Genomic DNA, 15,958 nt, shown 5'->3' on the forward strand with positions numbered 1-15,958 from the left:
AAAAATACAATTTAGGCAAGATTCCTTTGGTACTCCCAACTCATGCCTAGGAAGTGTGCTATAGGTACATGGGAGGAATTTTTGAGACATTTAACCATTCTTGGTATACTGGCAAGGTGAATGGCTTTGTTGGTTTATAGATGTTGGTAAAACTTTGTTGAGCAAACCCAGGATCATGGAACTGCAGGGTAGGATAGACATGAGCTGGATCATGAGAACTTTTAGATCTTCATTCTCTGGAAGCTAGGAGAGGGTTTTTGTAACCTTTGGGACTGTTTTGGATCAAGCTCTCTAGAGGGGTTCTAGGTCCCCGTCCTTGGGCTGCTTGTCCCAGCCCTCATCCCGGATGCCCCTAGTGTTTTTCCCTTTCCCAAAGATCCCCGTCTTCTTAGTTCTTGAGCATAAGGGTTCGTCCTGTCTCAGATCCTCTTCTGTTCCTGGTCTCAGAGGTGTAAATGTGGCACTTGGTTAGGGAGAAGAGCTCATCACTGAATTCTAAATTCTTTTGACTGCTTTTATTTTTCTCTTTTCAGGTTCAAGTGCTGGATTGTGTCATGTGACCATTCCAAAACTCAGAGCACCCTATGGCCATCTTTGCCCTCTGTCACATAACTTGAAAACTGCCTGATGGCCTTTTTGCAATGGTTCCCTCCAGGAATCCTTGATCTCAGTGAAAAAGTCCTTTCCCGGCATTCCAGTGCCCTTGTCAGCCCCATACTCCTCAGACACCCTTAACAAACAAAGGCAATCACACACACAGTGTAACAAATACACAAAGTAAATAATAATTACACTAATTATGATCTGAGGGCACTGGCGAGGTCCACACACATCCTAAGGTGGTTGAGGGGTGGTGCTAGTTCCCACTAGGCCACTGGGCTGTGCCTCCAGGCCTCATTGAGGGTGGGGAGGACCAGGGAAAGGAGACTTCAATTCACAGATTCATGTTTGTAAGAGAAAGACCCTCCCCCAAAGGTCTTTATTTGGTGGTATTAAAGGGGCATAGTCTAAGTGTCCCCAAGTCTAATGTCCCAGCTCTCTAGAATTTGTAGAGGGAAGTTACCTGATGTCTATTGCCCAACCCCACCCTGTGCCAAGATCAAGACATCAGCAATTGACCTTGGAGAAGGCATCTTCTGTTCTTCATTTCTATGTTCCTCTCCTTACACCAAGAAAAGGTGAATGGTGTTGAAGGTTCTCCCAGATTGGGCCAGAAGGATAAACAGGGTCAGAGAGGAAGCTGGGCGGGGCAGGGGTTAGCCTAGCTGCTGTATGGGAGGAGGCAAGTTGAAATGCTTAATAGCCCCTGCCTATTCCTATACTGAAACACCTTATCTCACTCTCTCACTATGGGAATAAGATGCTAAAGCTCACCAACATCAACTTCCCAAGGGTGGTCACATACCTTTGCCCCTTCCACTGGCTGGGCCAGGTGGGAGAGTCATGCTGTTGGGAAGAACAAACCTTCCTAGTCAGCTCTCCAGCTCCGGCTTAACTTCAGTTCAGTACCATTTGTATCAGAACCATAACTGCTGGTTCTACTAAAGAGGAACAACTTTACTGAAGGTTCTTTCCCCCTCCTCTCCTGACCCTCTAGGCTCTTGCCTAGAGCCAAGAGGTCTGATGGTGAGGTATGGATAGGGTGTGAATCAGGAGATTCTCAGCTCCTTGGCTTCAGGCACTGTCCAGCTGGGAGGCAGAGGGGAACTTGGACTCTGAAGCCTGCGACTCCTCTAAGCCTCACATCTCTTCACCACTGCTCTGGTGCCCTGGTTATCTGTCCCACAGCGAGAGGTATTTTATGTCCATAAAGTGCCCGTGGTAAGTGCTCAGAATTCATCTCTTGGCTGTGGCGGGTGCTGCTATTTTTCATTCCATCGAGGGGAAGAAACTGAGGCACAGTGAGTCCAGAGGAGGGTGGGTCAGGATTGTGGGAAGAATGAATGGGCCCAGCTAGTGACCTGGAGTGGTAACCAGTCCCTGCCTGCTTTCTAGACTTCCAAACCAGGGACTCTCCTTCCTTCCCATCCTCTGCTCTAACTGGCCTTGTCAGATGCTTTTCTCCACTGTATTGTCCCCATCCCTGCTGCCAGGTACTGCTAGATTCCAAAAATAAACATAAAAATAATTATAGACACTCTGCTCCCTTTTCTCTCCCCTTCCACCCTGAGCTTTGGGGTTGGGGGACTAAAATGTCCCCCCTCCAGAATCCCTTCCACCTTGGTGTGCTGGTCTATTCCCTAGCCCAGAGCAGTGATTTGGATTCAAATGCCCTGTAACCATCAGCCTCCTTACTACTCCTTTCTCCACCCCTCCTAACCCTCCCCAGACCCAGGAACTCTGGGATCTCCGTACTCTTCTTTTTATTGACCTGAAGATAAAGGCTGGGAGCAGGGGCATTCCACAGGCTCTTTGGTCTCTCTTGGCTGGGAGGGGAATTTGGGGATAAGCAGGCCATACCCTCCAGCTAAATAACTCAATACTATGAGGGTGGACCTGAGGGTTAGTTTAGTGGCTCTCATATAGATCCTAGATGTTGAGGGCTGGCTCCCCCATCCCCCAGCTCCTAAACCCTAACCTCTTACTATTTCCATGACCGCTGGAATTCAACCCCTTTGGCTCAGGAAGGTTAATTAAGTCGGGTGATTATGGATTGGAAGCTTCACAATATGTCAAGCCCTCTTGCCATTACTCCTGTTCCCAACCCTGGAGGCTTTATACAAGTGCTTTTAAGTAGGTGGGTATTGCGGGACCACAGGGTTTGGGGAATAAGGGGCAAATGGGGCACAGTGGGCAGGGGCCCTTCTATTTCAGTAAAGCCAAATACCAAAAAATGAAAAGTCACAATAAATAAATAAATAAAATTCCAAAATCCTCACTTTTGCCCCTGCCCTCACTTCCCTTCCCCAGGCCACTGCTGGAGAGAGAAAGGGAAGAAACTAAGGATGGATTTTTGATGTCCTCTCCTACTGAGAATGGTAGTCAGGGGGTCTTCCCAAACCATACTAAGCCTCTCACTTTGCCAGTGAAAGAAAGGAGGCTTGATATGGGGCTTTCTCTTATTTACTCCCTTTCGGTCTCTTTCTCACTGTTTATCTCTGCCTAGTCTCTGACTCACCTGCGTCTCTATCCCTTCACCTTCTCACTGCTGCTCTTACTGTTCCTTTGTCTCTCCCTCTGCTCTATGTCTCTCTTCTTGCCAAACCTTCTCACCTGCAAACTTCAAACACTCCCCACCTGACCTGCCCCCTCCTCTTCTCCCTTTCCCCCAGACCCCTCCTGCTTCCCTCTGTTGTATTGCACACTGCTTGGGCAGGGAACAAGGTGTGATGTTCATGAGAAGAGGTGGAGGGAGATCTAGGGCCTGGGGGTGGGGTGGGGGTCAGGGCTGGGGTCTAGGGGTAGGGTCTGTGGGGGAGGCATCCTCTGTCCCCCACCTTAGGAGCAGCCACAGCGATCCACCACCATGCCAGGGATCTTGCCGTAGATAATCTGCTGCTTGTCATTGAAGTAGAGCATGTTGATTGGGGACATCTTGGTGGGGGTGCAGCAGGGCCCAGCAGAACCTCTCGGATTAGCCTGTTGCACCAAGTGGGTGTGCGGGTACTTTTGCATGAACATGTACTCGCACTGGCCGGAGCAGTAGTTGGCCTTGTAGCGTTTAGGTGCAATAATCCAGTCCCAGCCGAAAGCCTCAAAGTCCACTGTGAGGGGGTATCGGCAGCAGCGGGACTCACTCGAGTGCTCATCGCAGTCCAGGCCCAGGTTCCTCCGGGACCGTTTTGTGTTCTCTAGGACTCGAAGCTCCATGAAAGGATGCTGGGATGAGAGAGGAGAAAGAGATGTGATAGAGTCCTGAAGGGTCCCTACTCCGTGTGCCTTTCTTACCTGCCCCTCAACAGGGGCATAAGAACAGACTTAGTTTTTCCATCCCCAGCCCATATCGTCTGCCCACTTTTCTTGCTAGTTAGCCAATCCTCCTTCAGTTCACCTTTCCTAATCCCTCTCCCGGCAACCTAACTCTCATCAGCCCCTTGGCCCAGGGGTCTCATCAGCAGCCCATTTTTGTGTTCCCGCAGATCTCCCATTAACTCACACCTCCACCCCAAATCCAGTTTTCAGCTGTTGCCTGCCTTGGATCTCTGAAAAGTGATAGTGGCTACTCCCCTTACTCCCTCCCAAACTCCTCTAGAATCAGTTCCTGCCCCAGGTAAATAATGCTGGTCCCCAACCCCCTTCACATTCCTGGTCTATCTTTTCCAACATCCCACCTCCTCAGGGCCAGGTTACACATTTCTGCCACCATCTCAGGCTCCCTGCTCACCAGCCCCTCAGCTCCTGGCCCCAGAGAGGTGACAGCCAGGTCTGTGCCACTGGGATCAAAGGCGTTGATCTCGATGCCCCAGTTGCTCTGTGGCTGGCGGAACCAGCTGTGTAGTACTTGCTTGAAGTCGATGCTCTGCCAGTGGCCGGAGCGTGAGTGTAGCTCAATCTTGAGTGAGCGGATACGGATGTGACGTCGGCCTCCGCCCCCTCCCCCAGCAGTCCCTTCCCCAGTTAGGGGTTTCAGTCGCAAGATCTGCAGGTAGACTGTGGCTGGGCGGGGCACGGGCCGTAGATACACCCACAGCTGGGCCTTTAGTACCTTTGTGAACATCACCTTGGGGCTGAAGTGGAAATGGCAGCAGAGAGGGCTGCCATCTGTCTGCACCGCAGGGTCCGCTGGTAAGAGAAAAGGGGGTACACGGTCAGCAAAGGGTGTTTGTGGAGAGGGTCAGCAGCCCTGGGTGGCACTAGCAACTTGGACTCCTCAGCCTGAGTTTCCCAGTTTTTCACCCTTCTCCCACGCCTGTCTTGTTGACTACCATGTCACCAGTACCCAGAACAATGTCTCCTCTCTTTCCCTGAAGGATGAGTGCTCTGTCAGGTTTGGCTGATCTGCACCCATTCCCTAATCTGTTTGCCCTAATGCATAGATTCTCCCCTACCAGATGACCTGCAAAGACAGTTATTAGAGAATTCTTCTCCAACTTTCCCCGACATGTAGGGGAAACTTCTTCTGATCCTTTGATACTCTTCATGGAAGTCAAACTTCACATCACACCTGCGTTCTTCAGATCACATTCCCCCATTTTTGCTCTATTTTGTCTGGTGGCCAGGGGAGCCTGGCACAGCCCTGCCTTCCCCACCCCCCCAAAAAACAGATGGCCTCTGAGAGTGGATAACTTAGGGTCCAGATAGAGAGCATGGGCTAAACTCATTCCATGAAGTAAACCAGAATTCAGATCTAGGTTTCTTGGCATTGTTCCCACGAGAAATAACAGTCCCAGAAGAATGTATCTACTCAAACACTCCTGTGCATCGGACTCTCCCATTAGCCCCAAAACCAGTTTCCTCAGCTTCTTCCTCATCACCATCACTACCTTAGCTTTTGAGGAAGGGAAAAACCAGCTCTATGTGGTTTCCTCCTACTTGCCCAAAGCATCAGAAATAATACTTAACACGCCAGATTAACTGTAATCAGTCTTTTCTTCCCTGAGCTTCCTGTCCTGTGCCAGTACGTCTTTACAAAGTTTTAACACCCCAATGTTATATTTTGGCCCATTTCCCCTTGTTCTGAACACAGATTGACCATTCTTGGTCTAAAGGATGATTCTCAATAGCTGCCTCTGCTTCCACTGCAGCTCGTCTCGGCTCCCTTTTCTAATCCCTTACATTAGTTGGGAATGCCTTAAATCATGTTTCCGTCGGACAGAAATACCCATCCTCACTCTAAATGGACTAAGTGAGGAAGAATCAGGAAGGAGCTTCCAGAACCACGTGAGTATGGTTAGGGAGCCCAAGCCCTTTGGTACCAGGCCACGATCTCTGCATTCTGCATGACCACGGAAGCCTTGGCATTTCCAGTCTCCCCTCAGCATGCCCCCATCTTCACCCCAACAGAAGGAGGAGCCTCCAAGTGAGATGAGGAGGAAAGTCCTTACTGCTCTTCATATATTTAGGACATGAGACACCAAGTTCCTCTGCAGCTTCCTTTTCCTTGGTTCTTCTCTGAGATCCCAGGACACTGATAATCCTCCCAGTTACCCTCCTCCTGACGCTGCAGTGACCATGCAGTGGGGCATGGTTTCTGGCGCGGAGATTCAGAGATCAGGAGAGCTGGGGCAGGGAGGCCGGGGGGAAGGACAAACAGCAATCCAGGTAGCACACTATGCCTAATTTCAGCATAAGGATTGTACTAATCTCCATGAGTGTGGACACTGTCGATACTGTATGTTTTGCTCATTGCGGTGTTAGTGCCTACCACAGTATGAGGCAGTCCTCAACAAATGCATGCTGAATGAACTCCCTAACTCCCAGTCTTAAATTATACAGGCCAGTGCCTGAAAGTTCTTCCAGCCATCTGAACACTGTTCTCTGGCTACAAATGAAGTGGGTTTAATCACTCCCTGACTTCTCATTAACCAGCATCTGACCTTACCCACCAAACTTCTTGGTGATACAGATAATAATCCTTGCTCCACAGGAGTGCTGAGCATTAAATAAAGAATGTGAAAATGGTGCTAACTTCTCAATAAATGTTGGTTTATTGTTAGTTTTCTAAGCTTACCCAAGGCTTTAGAGATAGGGGACTGGGCACCAGGGCCCCATCCCTCTGTCTTTATACAGAGTCCCCCATTCCCACCCCAAGGAATCACCATACCCTTCTTACCCAGTGTGTGTGGGGACAGTCAGATACTACAGGGAGACGGGATGAAGACAATGTGTGGTGGAGGAGAGAAGGAAGTGAGGGAAGACCGTGGTAGGAAGAGAAGAAATCAGTTTGGGATGTGGAGAACACTGGAAGAGAAGGGGGGATTTAAAGGAGTGGATGGAGGTTAGGAAGCAAAAGGAGAATGGTAGCTAAGCCTAATGGGATAAAGAGAGAGGATAGAATGATACACAGGGAGGAACAAAGGAGAAGCAGGTAGAACCACAGAGGGAAACAAGGGGCTTCAGAGAGTCCCCGACATACACATAGGCCAAGCTCCCAAAGGGGAGGGGAAGGAGCCACATCTGTGTTGGATTGATCGGGTTGGTGGCAGGCAGCAGGTCAGGTTTAGTAGGCGGAGCTGGTCTGGAGAGAGGTCATTGCACTATTTTCAGCAAAAGCCCAACCCCCTCACTGCTCACCACCTCGCCCTCCCCCCCTACCCCCATACACACTCTTCTTACCCTGGCTGGAAGGCCTAGGGGCAGGAGGTTGGGCTGAGAGGACAGGGGCCTCTCGGTGTAGGGAGGAGAGAGAAACTGAGGGGCTGGGCTTGGTTCCCAGAAGGGCAAGGGGGCTGGGTTCCCAGGATGAACGCTAGGGTGGGAGAGCCTGAGAGGGTGGAGGGAACTAGGGCAGGCACTGCAGCCTAGGAGAGGTGGGGGCTGGGGTCCAGGGTTGAAGGCTGGGGGAGGGGAGAAGGGGGAGGGGATCGGAGGCCATCTCTGCTGACAAACACCTCCCCCGATTAGCAGAGCACAAGTCTCTTATTAAAGCGGGTCCCTGGGGATTAGACTATAAAAGTCTCTTTTTCCTTTTCCCCTCTCTCTCTCCCCTCCCTCCCCTCCACTCCCCCTCCCTCTCTTAAGAGCTCAGCTAGGTTCTTAAAGGGGACGTACAATACCTGGCTGGAGACCCAGTCCCTAGTTATCAAGTCCTGGGGTAGCATGAGGGCAGAAGTTGGGGTGGAACCCCACCTGCTGTAGTCCTCCTCCCTTCCCCGCAACCCATCCTAACCTGCACTTCCCAATCCAGGCACGCAGAGTCCATTTCACTTCCCGCATCCCCATTACCAGGGCTAACTCCGGACCCAGGTCCGCTGGTTGAAAGATGCTGAGGGTAGAAAGTGGCACGGGGAAGCCCACAGCTCTATCACCCATCTACGGATCCTCACACACACTATACCACATAGACCAGAGAGGATCTTTTCCCTCCATACCCTTCATTTTCTAGCAAACTCTTCTTCAGAATTCCTCTGCAACTCTATTTCACAAGTCCCCAGCCCCAAGCTGACCGCAGTCAATCTCTGACGAACCCTAGCCTCTATAAAGCAGAAGCCTTAAGAACGGAAGGGATACTGAAGGGAACTCAAGATCAGATCCCGGACTTCACCTCTGCCCTACTCCCAAATTAGTTTCCTACGTTTCTGAGTTTTTTCTTTACAGCCCTGACCAAGTACTGAGGAGTTCGGATGTGCAAAAAAATTGGTGGCAGTATGAGGCACTCTGCCTCCCAGATACACACCTGGGTTCCTGTGCCGCTCCCATGGGGGTGGGCCACCAGGACTCCCCTCAGCCCCCAGTTTTATGACCCATCTGCCAATAAAAGAGTCTCCCCCCTCTTCTGTTCAGAGCCATAAAACCAAGCAGTTGTGTGTGTGTGGGGAGGGGGGGGGTGTTACTTTGCCAAACCTCTAGGGAATAAGAGAGGGCCTGGTTCCCCGGAGTTGGAGGCTGGGGGTGGGGGGAGACCGCAATGGGGGAGGGGAAAGGGAGTCATCTTACCCTAAGGAGCGCTGGGGAGTTTGGGGGTGTTGGGGGGAGTGTTGGCCTGGGTTTTCCAGACTATAAAATTTCAAAGCAACTCAAATCTGTTAACATGTTCATCTTTCATCTGGCTAGGGGCTTGGATACCTGGGTTCCTTCTCCTTCCTCATCTATTTCTTTTTCTTCCTAGGTCTTCCTCTCTCTTCTCAAGTCTAGGTGAGGTAGGGACCGATGCATAAGGGATAGAACACTAAGGCCTGGGCAGCCAAACGGATGCCCTTAACCCAGCGCAATGGAGCTGAGTTCTCCGAGCTCGGTCAGTCCCGAGAAAGCACAGCTTTCTCCCTTAGGGAGACCGGGTGTCAGAGGTCTCCGAGTGGAATGCGTGCCAGCTGGGCTACGTACTGGGGGAGAGACGGGACTCTCGGATCTCATTCCAGGGAGAGGGAGAGGGAGAGGGAGAGGGAGAGGGGCACTCAGTTCTCCGTAGCCCCGGGAGCGTGTTGCGGAGCCCAGGGTGGAAGGGGTGGAGAGTTGGTGCCGGGGGCAAGGGAGGCGGAGAGCACTGCGGTGCTGCCAGTACGCGGGGGTCCGGAAGCCTCCGGGTGCTGGTCTCCAGCCTCTCCACCACGACTGTTGCAGGACTCGGGTCCCTCCGCTGCGGGCGGACCCCGGCTTCCCCAGACTCCCCGTAACTCGGGTCTTTCTCGCACATCCCGGGTTAGAAGGCATAGGTATCTCGCAAACCCTCTCGTTTTGCCACCCCCCACCTCCGGGAACGGGGCGTGCACACAACTCCGAAGCCCGTCTCCGCCGCTAGAAAAACTTCTAGGAAGCAGCCCCCGCCCGCAATCCGTCAAGTTTTCGCAGAAAAGGCTTCCGGGCCGGAGCTACCGGGAGCGCCCCGCTTCGGAGCTGGAGGCGTTCACTTTCCTAGAGTTCGGGTCCGCACCCCACCGCTCGCACCCGGCCATTCACTTACTCTCCTGGGCCATGCTGATGACAGTCTCGGTGGTGGCGTGATACTCGTCCTCCTCCAGGAAGTCCTCGGGCTGCAGCGCATCGCCCTGGAAGTCGTGCAGGTCCAGAATCTGCTGCAGCGGCGGCGCCTTGGGCAGCAGCTGCTTCACCACCTCGCGGCTGATGTTGGGCGCCTCCTTGAGCCTCAGTTTGCTCAGGATCTGCGACTTGATGCTCTCCAGGCGCAGCTCGCGGCTGTGCTGCCGCCACAAGCACACGGGGCAGCCGTCGGGCTCGGGCGCCGCGGACGGGGCCGGCCGGCTTAAGCGCTCCCCCCCGACCCCCGCCGCCGCCGCCGCCGCCGCCGCCGCTGCCACCGCGGGGCCCTCGGCCGCCTCCCCCCGGGGCCGCAGCTCCAGGGCGAGGAGCAGGAAGCCCAGCAGCAGCGGGGCCGCGAGCACCATGCTGGAGGGGAGGGGAGGGAGGACTGGGGGGCGGGGACGCCGGAGTCCCGCGGGGAGGGGGCGGAGGGAGGAGGGAGGGAGGAGGAGGAGGAGGAGGGGGTCCCGGCGGCGCGGGATTGGGGGCTGCCCGGCCGACGGGGGGGCCCGGGGGGGGGCCGGGGGCGGCGGGCGCGCGGGCGGGGCGGGCGGGCGGCCGGGGCGGGCGGCTGGGGGGGCCCGAGCCCGGGCCAGGCCCTTTATAGCCCCGGCCCCCGTGTCGTCAGCGGCCGCGATTGGCTGCGGAGCCAACAAAAGAGGCAGCGCTGTCATCCGAGGCGAGAGAGGGAGCCGGAGAGAGCCGTGGAAAAGAGAGAGGGAGAGGGAGGGAGTGAGGGCCCAGAGAGAGATGGAGAGACCGAGATATTGGGGTGGGGGAGAAGAAGGGGGAGAGAGACTCAGAGAGACCCAGGAAAGACAGAGAGGCTAAAAAGGAAGAGACAGATCAGGGACACAGAGATAGGAAGAGCAGGAGGAAAAGGCGGAGAGGGAGACAAAGGGGACGGGGAATAAGAGAGAGTCGGAGGGGAAGACCCCGAGAGCAGAGACTTAGCTAGAGAGACAGAAAGAAGGCGACAGGCACAACTAGTAGGGAGTTAGAACGGGTAGAGTCAGAGACAAAGATAAGGGACAGAGCCTGGAGGGAGGAGAAGGGTATTGGCTGGACAGGGGGAGAGGTGAAGGTCTCCCAGAGTCAGACCTCAGGAGGTCAGGGGTGCAGAGAGATGAGAGCAGAGGCGAAGGAACTGATGGGACAGGGACCAGAACCCTGGGAAAGAGGGGGAGTGGGAGGGAGAGGGGCAGAGATTTGGAGATACCTAGGGAGCCCCTGAAGCCCACACAGAAGACCAGAGGAAGGCAGAGATGAGGAGACAGACTCGGGCGGGGAGAGACAGCGCAGGGACAAGAGTCGGCCTTAGTGGGAGCACGGAGAGCCTGATGGGAAGTAGGTGGGGAATCGAGCCCAGAAGAGCCCTAGCTACCAAGGGTGGCCCAAAGAAGCTGTTTAAAGAAGCCATGGAGAGGCGCCTCGGGCAGAATCAGGAAGAGAGATGCAGGGCTTGGGCGTGGAGATTCGCCAGGGAGACTAGGAATCTCTTTGGACAGGGACGATCTGAGAAGGTGGAGAGGTGGTTGGGAAGCCCTGAGTCAAGAGGAAGACTTAGAGCTGGGAAGAGTTCATGAGCTTGAAATTGATCCTTAAAAGGGATAAGATAACCAGCGGGTTGGAAGCAGCAGAAACGGGGCTGAATGGGAGGAAGCAGGGATGAGGACCATTATACTTACAGAGGAATCTGGATCTCTGGATTTCTAACTATACTTTTGGATCTGCAGGGTCTTAGGTCTTAGAAGTCTGAGAAGGAGGTAGTAGTTGTAGGGGTGAGAAGAAGAGAGTGGTCTGCCCTCAGATGCCTGAGTTGGAGATAGCAACTTGTAAAGGGAGAAACCCAAATACGGGACCAACCCTGGTCTGCAAGTGTAACCCTGGTGGAAGATTGCCAATTTGCTAAAATTCTCCTGAAATGCTTCTGGTCCTGAATTCCTCTTCCCAGACCTCAGTTTCTGCAGGCTTATTTCTTGAGTCTAAAGCCTTAGGGATCAATAGACAACCAATAGATTGAGAATGGTTGACAGCCCTGCATCTTGCTGGTTTCCTAACCTACACAACGTTTATGTAATCAATGGAAGGACATTACTGGGCTTGTCAGACAGAATAGAGTGACACTGGTTTTCTCTGCATTAGAGCTCAACACAGTGTCTCAAAGTTGTCTTGATGGAGCACTAGGTGTACGGATAGAGTTGGAGTGGGGAGCTGGAGTGGGATGAAGGAAGAAACTGGGGCTCTAAGTGTGAGGGAGGAAGGTTGGTTAGGGATCAGGAGGACCACGCTGGGAAGCTATGAAGAGATGATACATTTCTATGGAGGATAGGAACTAAGACTGCAGCAGAATGGGGGGGTGGGGAACCCACTAAAACTTAGGCAGCTGATACCTTCCCTTGCTTTGGTCTAAGACATGGACATCTCAACATGCCATCAAATTCCTTCATCTATAACATGAGGATCACAGTGTCTACCCTCAACTGATTGTGAGGATTACATAGTTACCAACCAATAGTGGTCTCTCCAGTTTCCTTCCTCGTGATTTTTTCCCTTTCTTTTCTGATCTCCCAGAGCAGTGATTGCCTTTAACACATATTCTGGCATATCCTGTCTTGCAAAATGTTTCTCTGGTATCATTTCCTCAGCAAAATTGCAAACTCCTTGAGAGCAGAGGTGGTGTCATCTCCTTCTTTCTCAGGGAAGTTGGCCCAGCCTTCTTTTCTCCATCAAACGTGCATCTAGTGGTAGGTCTAGGAAAGATGCAAAGATAACTAAGACAGCCCCTTTCCTTAGGGAACATGTAGACTAGACAAGACACTAGGTGAACAGTGCTGGCCAAAGCTCCAAGTCACAAGGCCGCTCAACCTCTAGGTTAAATAGGACAGAGAGAGATCCCCTTCTCTCCCCCTAAAATGTGCTCCCATCCTGATGTTTTTCATTTTTAGCGACTAACACTCAATCAGCCTGGCCAGAAACCTGGACGTAGTCTGAATTTTCTTTGTCTTGATCATCTCTGAGTCTTTGCACAAGTTATTTCCTCTTCTTAGAACCACTCCCTCTCCCAGCTCACTCTCCCCCATTCACAGTCTCTTGGCCAAATTCGTTCTTTGTTCAGATGGAGTTCTCAGTGTGGATGAGGTTTTAGGTATGTTTTCCAGGAGTCCGTTCCTGACTCCCAAGTCTAGGGGAGATGCTCCTCCTAGCTCTGTCTGCACCATCTGTGTGATATGGGGGTTAATCACATAGCTTCTGGGCTAGAACTAGGCTGCCTTGTTTCAAGTCCCAGCTCACCCCCTTCTCTGACTGTGTGAACTTGAAATCTGCATCTCAGATTTCTCATCTATAAGATGGGAAAAACAATATTGTACCTCTTCCATAAGGTTATGAGGATGAAATGCCTGATGCACAGGTCTAAATGAGTTCATTGGTCATTACTGTTATTCCAACTTCCCACCCTAGTTTTCTCATTGAAGTATTCTATTCCTTTGCTGCTTTGAATAAAGAATGAATGAGCCCTGGCTGGTATGGCTCAGTGGATTGAGTGCTGGCCTGTGAACCAAAGGGTCACCAGTTTGATTCCTAGTCAGGGCACATGCCTGGGTTGCAGGCCAGGTCCCCAGTGGGGGGTGGGGGAGAGGCAACCACACATTGATGTTTTCCTCTTTCCTTCCTTTCTTCTCTCTCTCTAAAAATAAATAAATAAATAAAATCTTAAAAAAAAAAAAGAATGAATGAATCCTGCTGACTGCATTTGGTCAGAGCCAGGATGTAGAAAGAAAACTGTACTTTTCTGGTCGTGAGCAATTATGGGTACCTGCTGAACACCAGAGAGCAAGAGTCAAGGCACAACTCCTGAATCGGAAATGACTTCCACCTCCTAGTTTCCTCTCCTAGGCGCCCAAGCCGGCATCTCACCCAATGAATAGGCAAGACTGCCATCTGGTGATAGAATCTGGAATTTCTGTTTCTTGGAGGCAGGACCAAAAGCCCTTTTTGTTTTTTCTTTTTGTTTTGCATACTTCACGTATTTTCTCTTTAGATTTCTAGTCCAAGAAGCTACATATCATAATGTATTAAGTCTTGTTCCTTTCTTCTTAGACTCAGTCCCGAGGAGGGAGCTCCGCTGGCTTTACAGAAGAGGAGCTGGGAGAGGTCTGGACATTGAGATCTTTCCTCATCCCAGGACAGGCTAACCAAGGTTTGGGGCCCCGCCCACTGTCCTGATCTCCCTGGCAACTGTCCTCTTGCCAGAGGTGCCGCTCTTCCTGCGTTACCCAAGCAACCTTCGGGCCCACCTCCTTCAAGGTCCTGACTGGTTCATAGAAAATGTAGGTCGGGGCCTAAGGGAGGCAATGAGGTTTGAAGAGTGTGAGCTGCAGGGAGAGAAGGGGAGGGTTTCAGTGGGAGGGAATGAGCTTTCAGGAGCTGCTGAAGGAAAGAGAGACTTGTGTAGCTCCCAGTAGAGGAGCCCGCCTTCAGGAAGAGGCACTGCTGGTCTTGGGCGCGAGTCATCAGAGTTCAGGCCAGAGACACCAGGGCCACTCTCAGAGCTGACCCCAGAAAGAGGAACCACTGTGAGGAGAAGGGGCTCGTGCTTTCCTTAAACCTTTCCACACAGGCCAGCCCCCACACCCAAACTGCTTGTTTATCGGAGCTGGGCTCAGTGGGGAGTAACTCAGAGTCCTTAGTTTTCTCTCTTCTCCAATTTTCTTCTTAAAGGCCTCATTTTTAGGGTCAGTGGACTCATTGTCAGGCACGGCAGGTCTTTCCAAGGAGGGGATAGGCTGGGTCACTGAGAAGCAGCTGACGGAAGGGGGGCTTCCTCTGAAGCTTGCTTCCCCTGCTATCAGCATAAGCCTCTGGAATGTGGTGTAGGGAAGGAGACTCTTTTGGGCTGGGAGTGTTCTGTTGGTAGGACGGACCTCTTCCAGGTCTCTCTGTCCACAAACCCTGATACCGCGCCCCTCCTTTTCAGGACCTCACTGTAATTACCATCTTCTCCATCCTACATTCTAAACCCTACAATTATCCTGCCTGGACCCGCCCTGTTACCAAGGCCCTCCAAAAGAAGTTGGAGGTTGGGAGGAGGGAGCCAAAGAGTCTGTGTTTGAGGGAGCGGTGGGATACAAGTGAAGAACTCTGAGAATCATTTGGAACCACATCTTCCTTTGCCTCTGGGCTCCTGGAAGACACCAGCTCCCATCATCTTTTCCCGCTTATCTTCTCAGGGTAGGCCCAGCCCTCCAATTCTTTTCCACCTCCATTCTTCTCTCCCCAGGCCTCCCCACCTCTGCCTGTCTTTCTCACCTACAGCTCCCTCTCCAGGCCCTTGCTGGGGTGCTGCTTGGGGGTGTCAGCCTCAGCTGGCCTCGCTGACCAGCTCTGCTGGCAAGAGGCACCACTATTGCAGCTGCTGGTCAAGAAAAGGAGGAGTCGGAGTACAACGTCTTCTTCCGGGATTTCACAGCACTGGTAGATGTGCTGACCCCAGAGGTGACACAGCATGACCTGGGTTGCCAGGTGAGGGGATCTGGTGGGAAGCAGAGGGGAGCTGGAGGCAGGCATGTTCAGGGTGACTTCAACCTCCAGGAGAGAGCACAGGGCAGTGAAGGTCAAGGTTGTTGCCAGATGAGGGGTGTGTGTGTTTGTGTGTGTCTGTGATCCCATGCATTCAAACCCTTCCTCATCTCCGAATCCCTAGATCCCTGAGCTGCAAAACCACACTCATGGGGAGGAGTCCAACCAGTTGAGAAGAGCCCAAGCGAATGCCCCCAAAGCCTGCAGTGTTCTGCTGCACCCCCTGAAACCTGTGCTAAATGGCCCCTAGCATCCAGGGTTTCTCTTTGTCGTAGCCCTCACTTCACTGCCTTTTTTTTAAAAAAAGATTTTATTTATTTATTTTTAGAGAGGGAAGAGAGAGAGAAAGAAACATCAATGTGCGGTTGCTGGGGGTCATGGCCTGCAACTCAGGCATGTACTCTGACTGGGAATCGAACCTGCGACACTTTGGTTCCCAGCCCGCGCTCAATCCACTGAGCTACACCAGCCAGGGCTACTTCACTGCCTTTTAAAATCTGTGCCTACAGATTGTAATCACTTTAAAGGAAAGGCCATGCCTTATGCACCTCGATATAGTCCCAGCACCTGGGGTGTCAGGCTTTCCATAAACGGGTGCATGGATGGATGGACGAATGAGTGAATGAATGGTTTCTTCCTCGGCCCCTGGTTAGGCAGACGTTCTGTTCCTCTTAGCCCCAGGGCACAGAAACTGGAGGTGACCGTCCTGCCCCAGCATCACCTCTTTCCCATTTCTCCCATGTCCATCTTCGCTCCACCCCAGGAGAAACCTTGGTTATGTGGGTCTGTGGCTCTCAGTGGA

At 52.5% G+C, this 15,958-nt stretch overlaps 1 protein-coding gene across 2 annotated transcripts; it reads right to left on the minus strand.

The window, feature by feature from the left end:
- Position 1: 1 nt before the first annotated feature.
- On the minus strand, positions 2-10,012 carry GDF11 (growth differentiation factor 11). Of its 2 annotated transcripts, none has more exons than XM_028531958.2 (3): positions 9,500-10,012; positions 4,325-4,722; positions 2-3,819 (listed from the first exon to the last, which is right to left on the minus strand). In XM_028531958.2, the coding sequence occupies exons 1-3, from the start codon at positions 9,939-9,941 to the stop codon at positions 3,439-3,441; spliced, it is 1,221 nt and encodes a 406-aa protein (XP_028387759.1). In that variant the 5' UTR covers positions 9,942-10,012; the 3' UTR covers positions 2-3,438. The 2 variants fall into 2 exon arrangements, with proteins under 2 accessions (XP_028387759.1, XP_035874758.1); XM_036018865.1 differs by lacking the exon at positions 9,500-10,012 and adding an exon at positions 8,923-9,423.
- Between the last annotated feature and the right edge of the window lie 5,946 nt (positions 10,013-15,958).

The sequence above is a fragment of the Phyllostomus discolor genome, chromosome 2 (assembly GCF_004126475.2).
Source record: "Phyllostomus discolor isolate MPI-MPIP mPhyDis1 chromosome 2, mPhyDis1.pri.v3, whole genome shotgun sequence".
In the NCBI taxonomy this organism is placed as follows: domain Eukaryota; kingdom Metazoa; phylum Chordata; class Mammalia; order Chiroptera; family Phyllostomidae; genus Phyllostomus; species Phyllostomus discolor.

Bases quoted from the DNA above. Each gene is read 5' to 3' on its own strand.
- GDF11 (XM_028531958.2), bottom strand. From the start codon at position 9,941: ATGGTGCTCGCGGCCCCGCTGCTGCTGGGCTTCCTGCTCCTCGCCCTG. The intron at 4,723-9,499 runs GTAAGTGAATGG...TTCTCTTACCAG, and splicing joins CATCAGCATGGCCCAGGAGA to CGGACCCTGCGGTGCAGACA. The intron at 3,820-4,324 runs GTGAGCAGGGAG...CTCTCATCCCAG, and splicing joins GGCCAGGAGCTGAGGGGCTG to CATCCTTTCATGGAGCTTCG.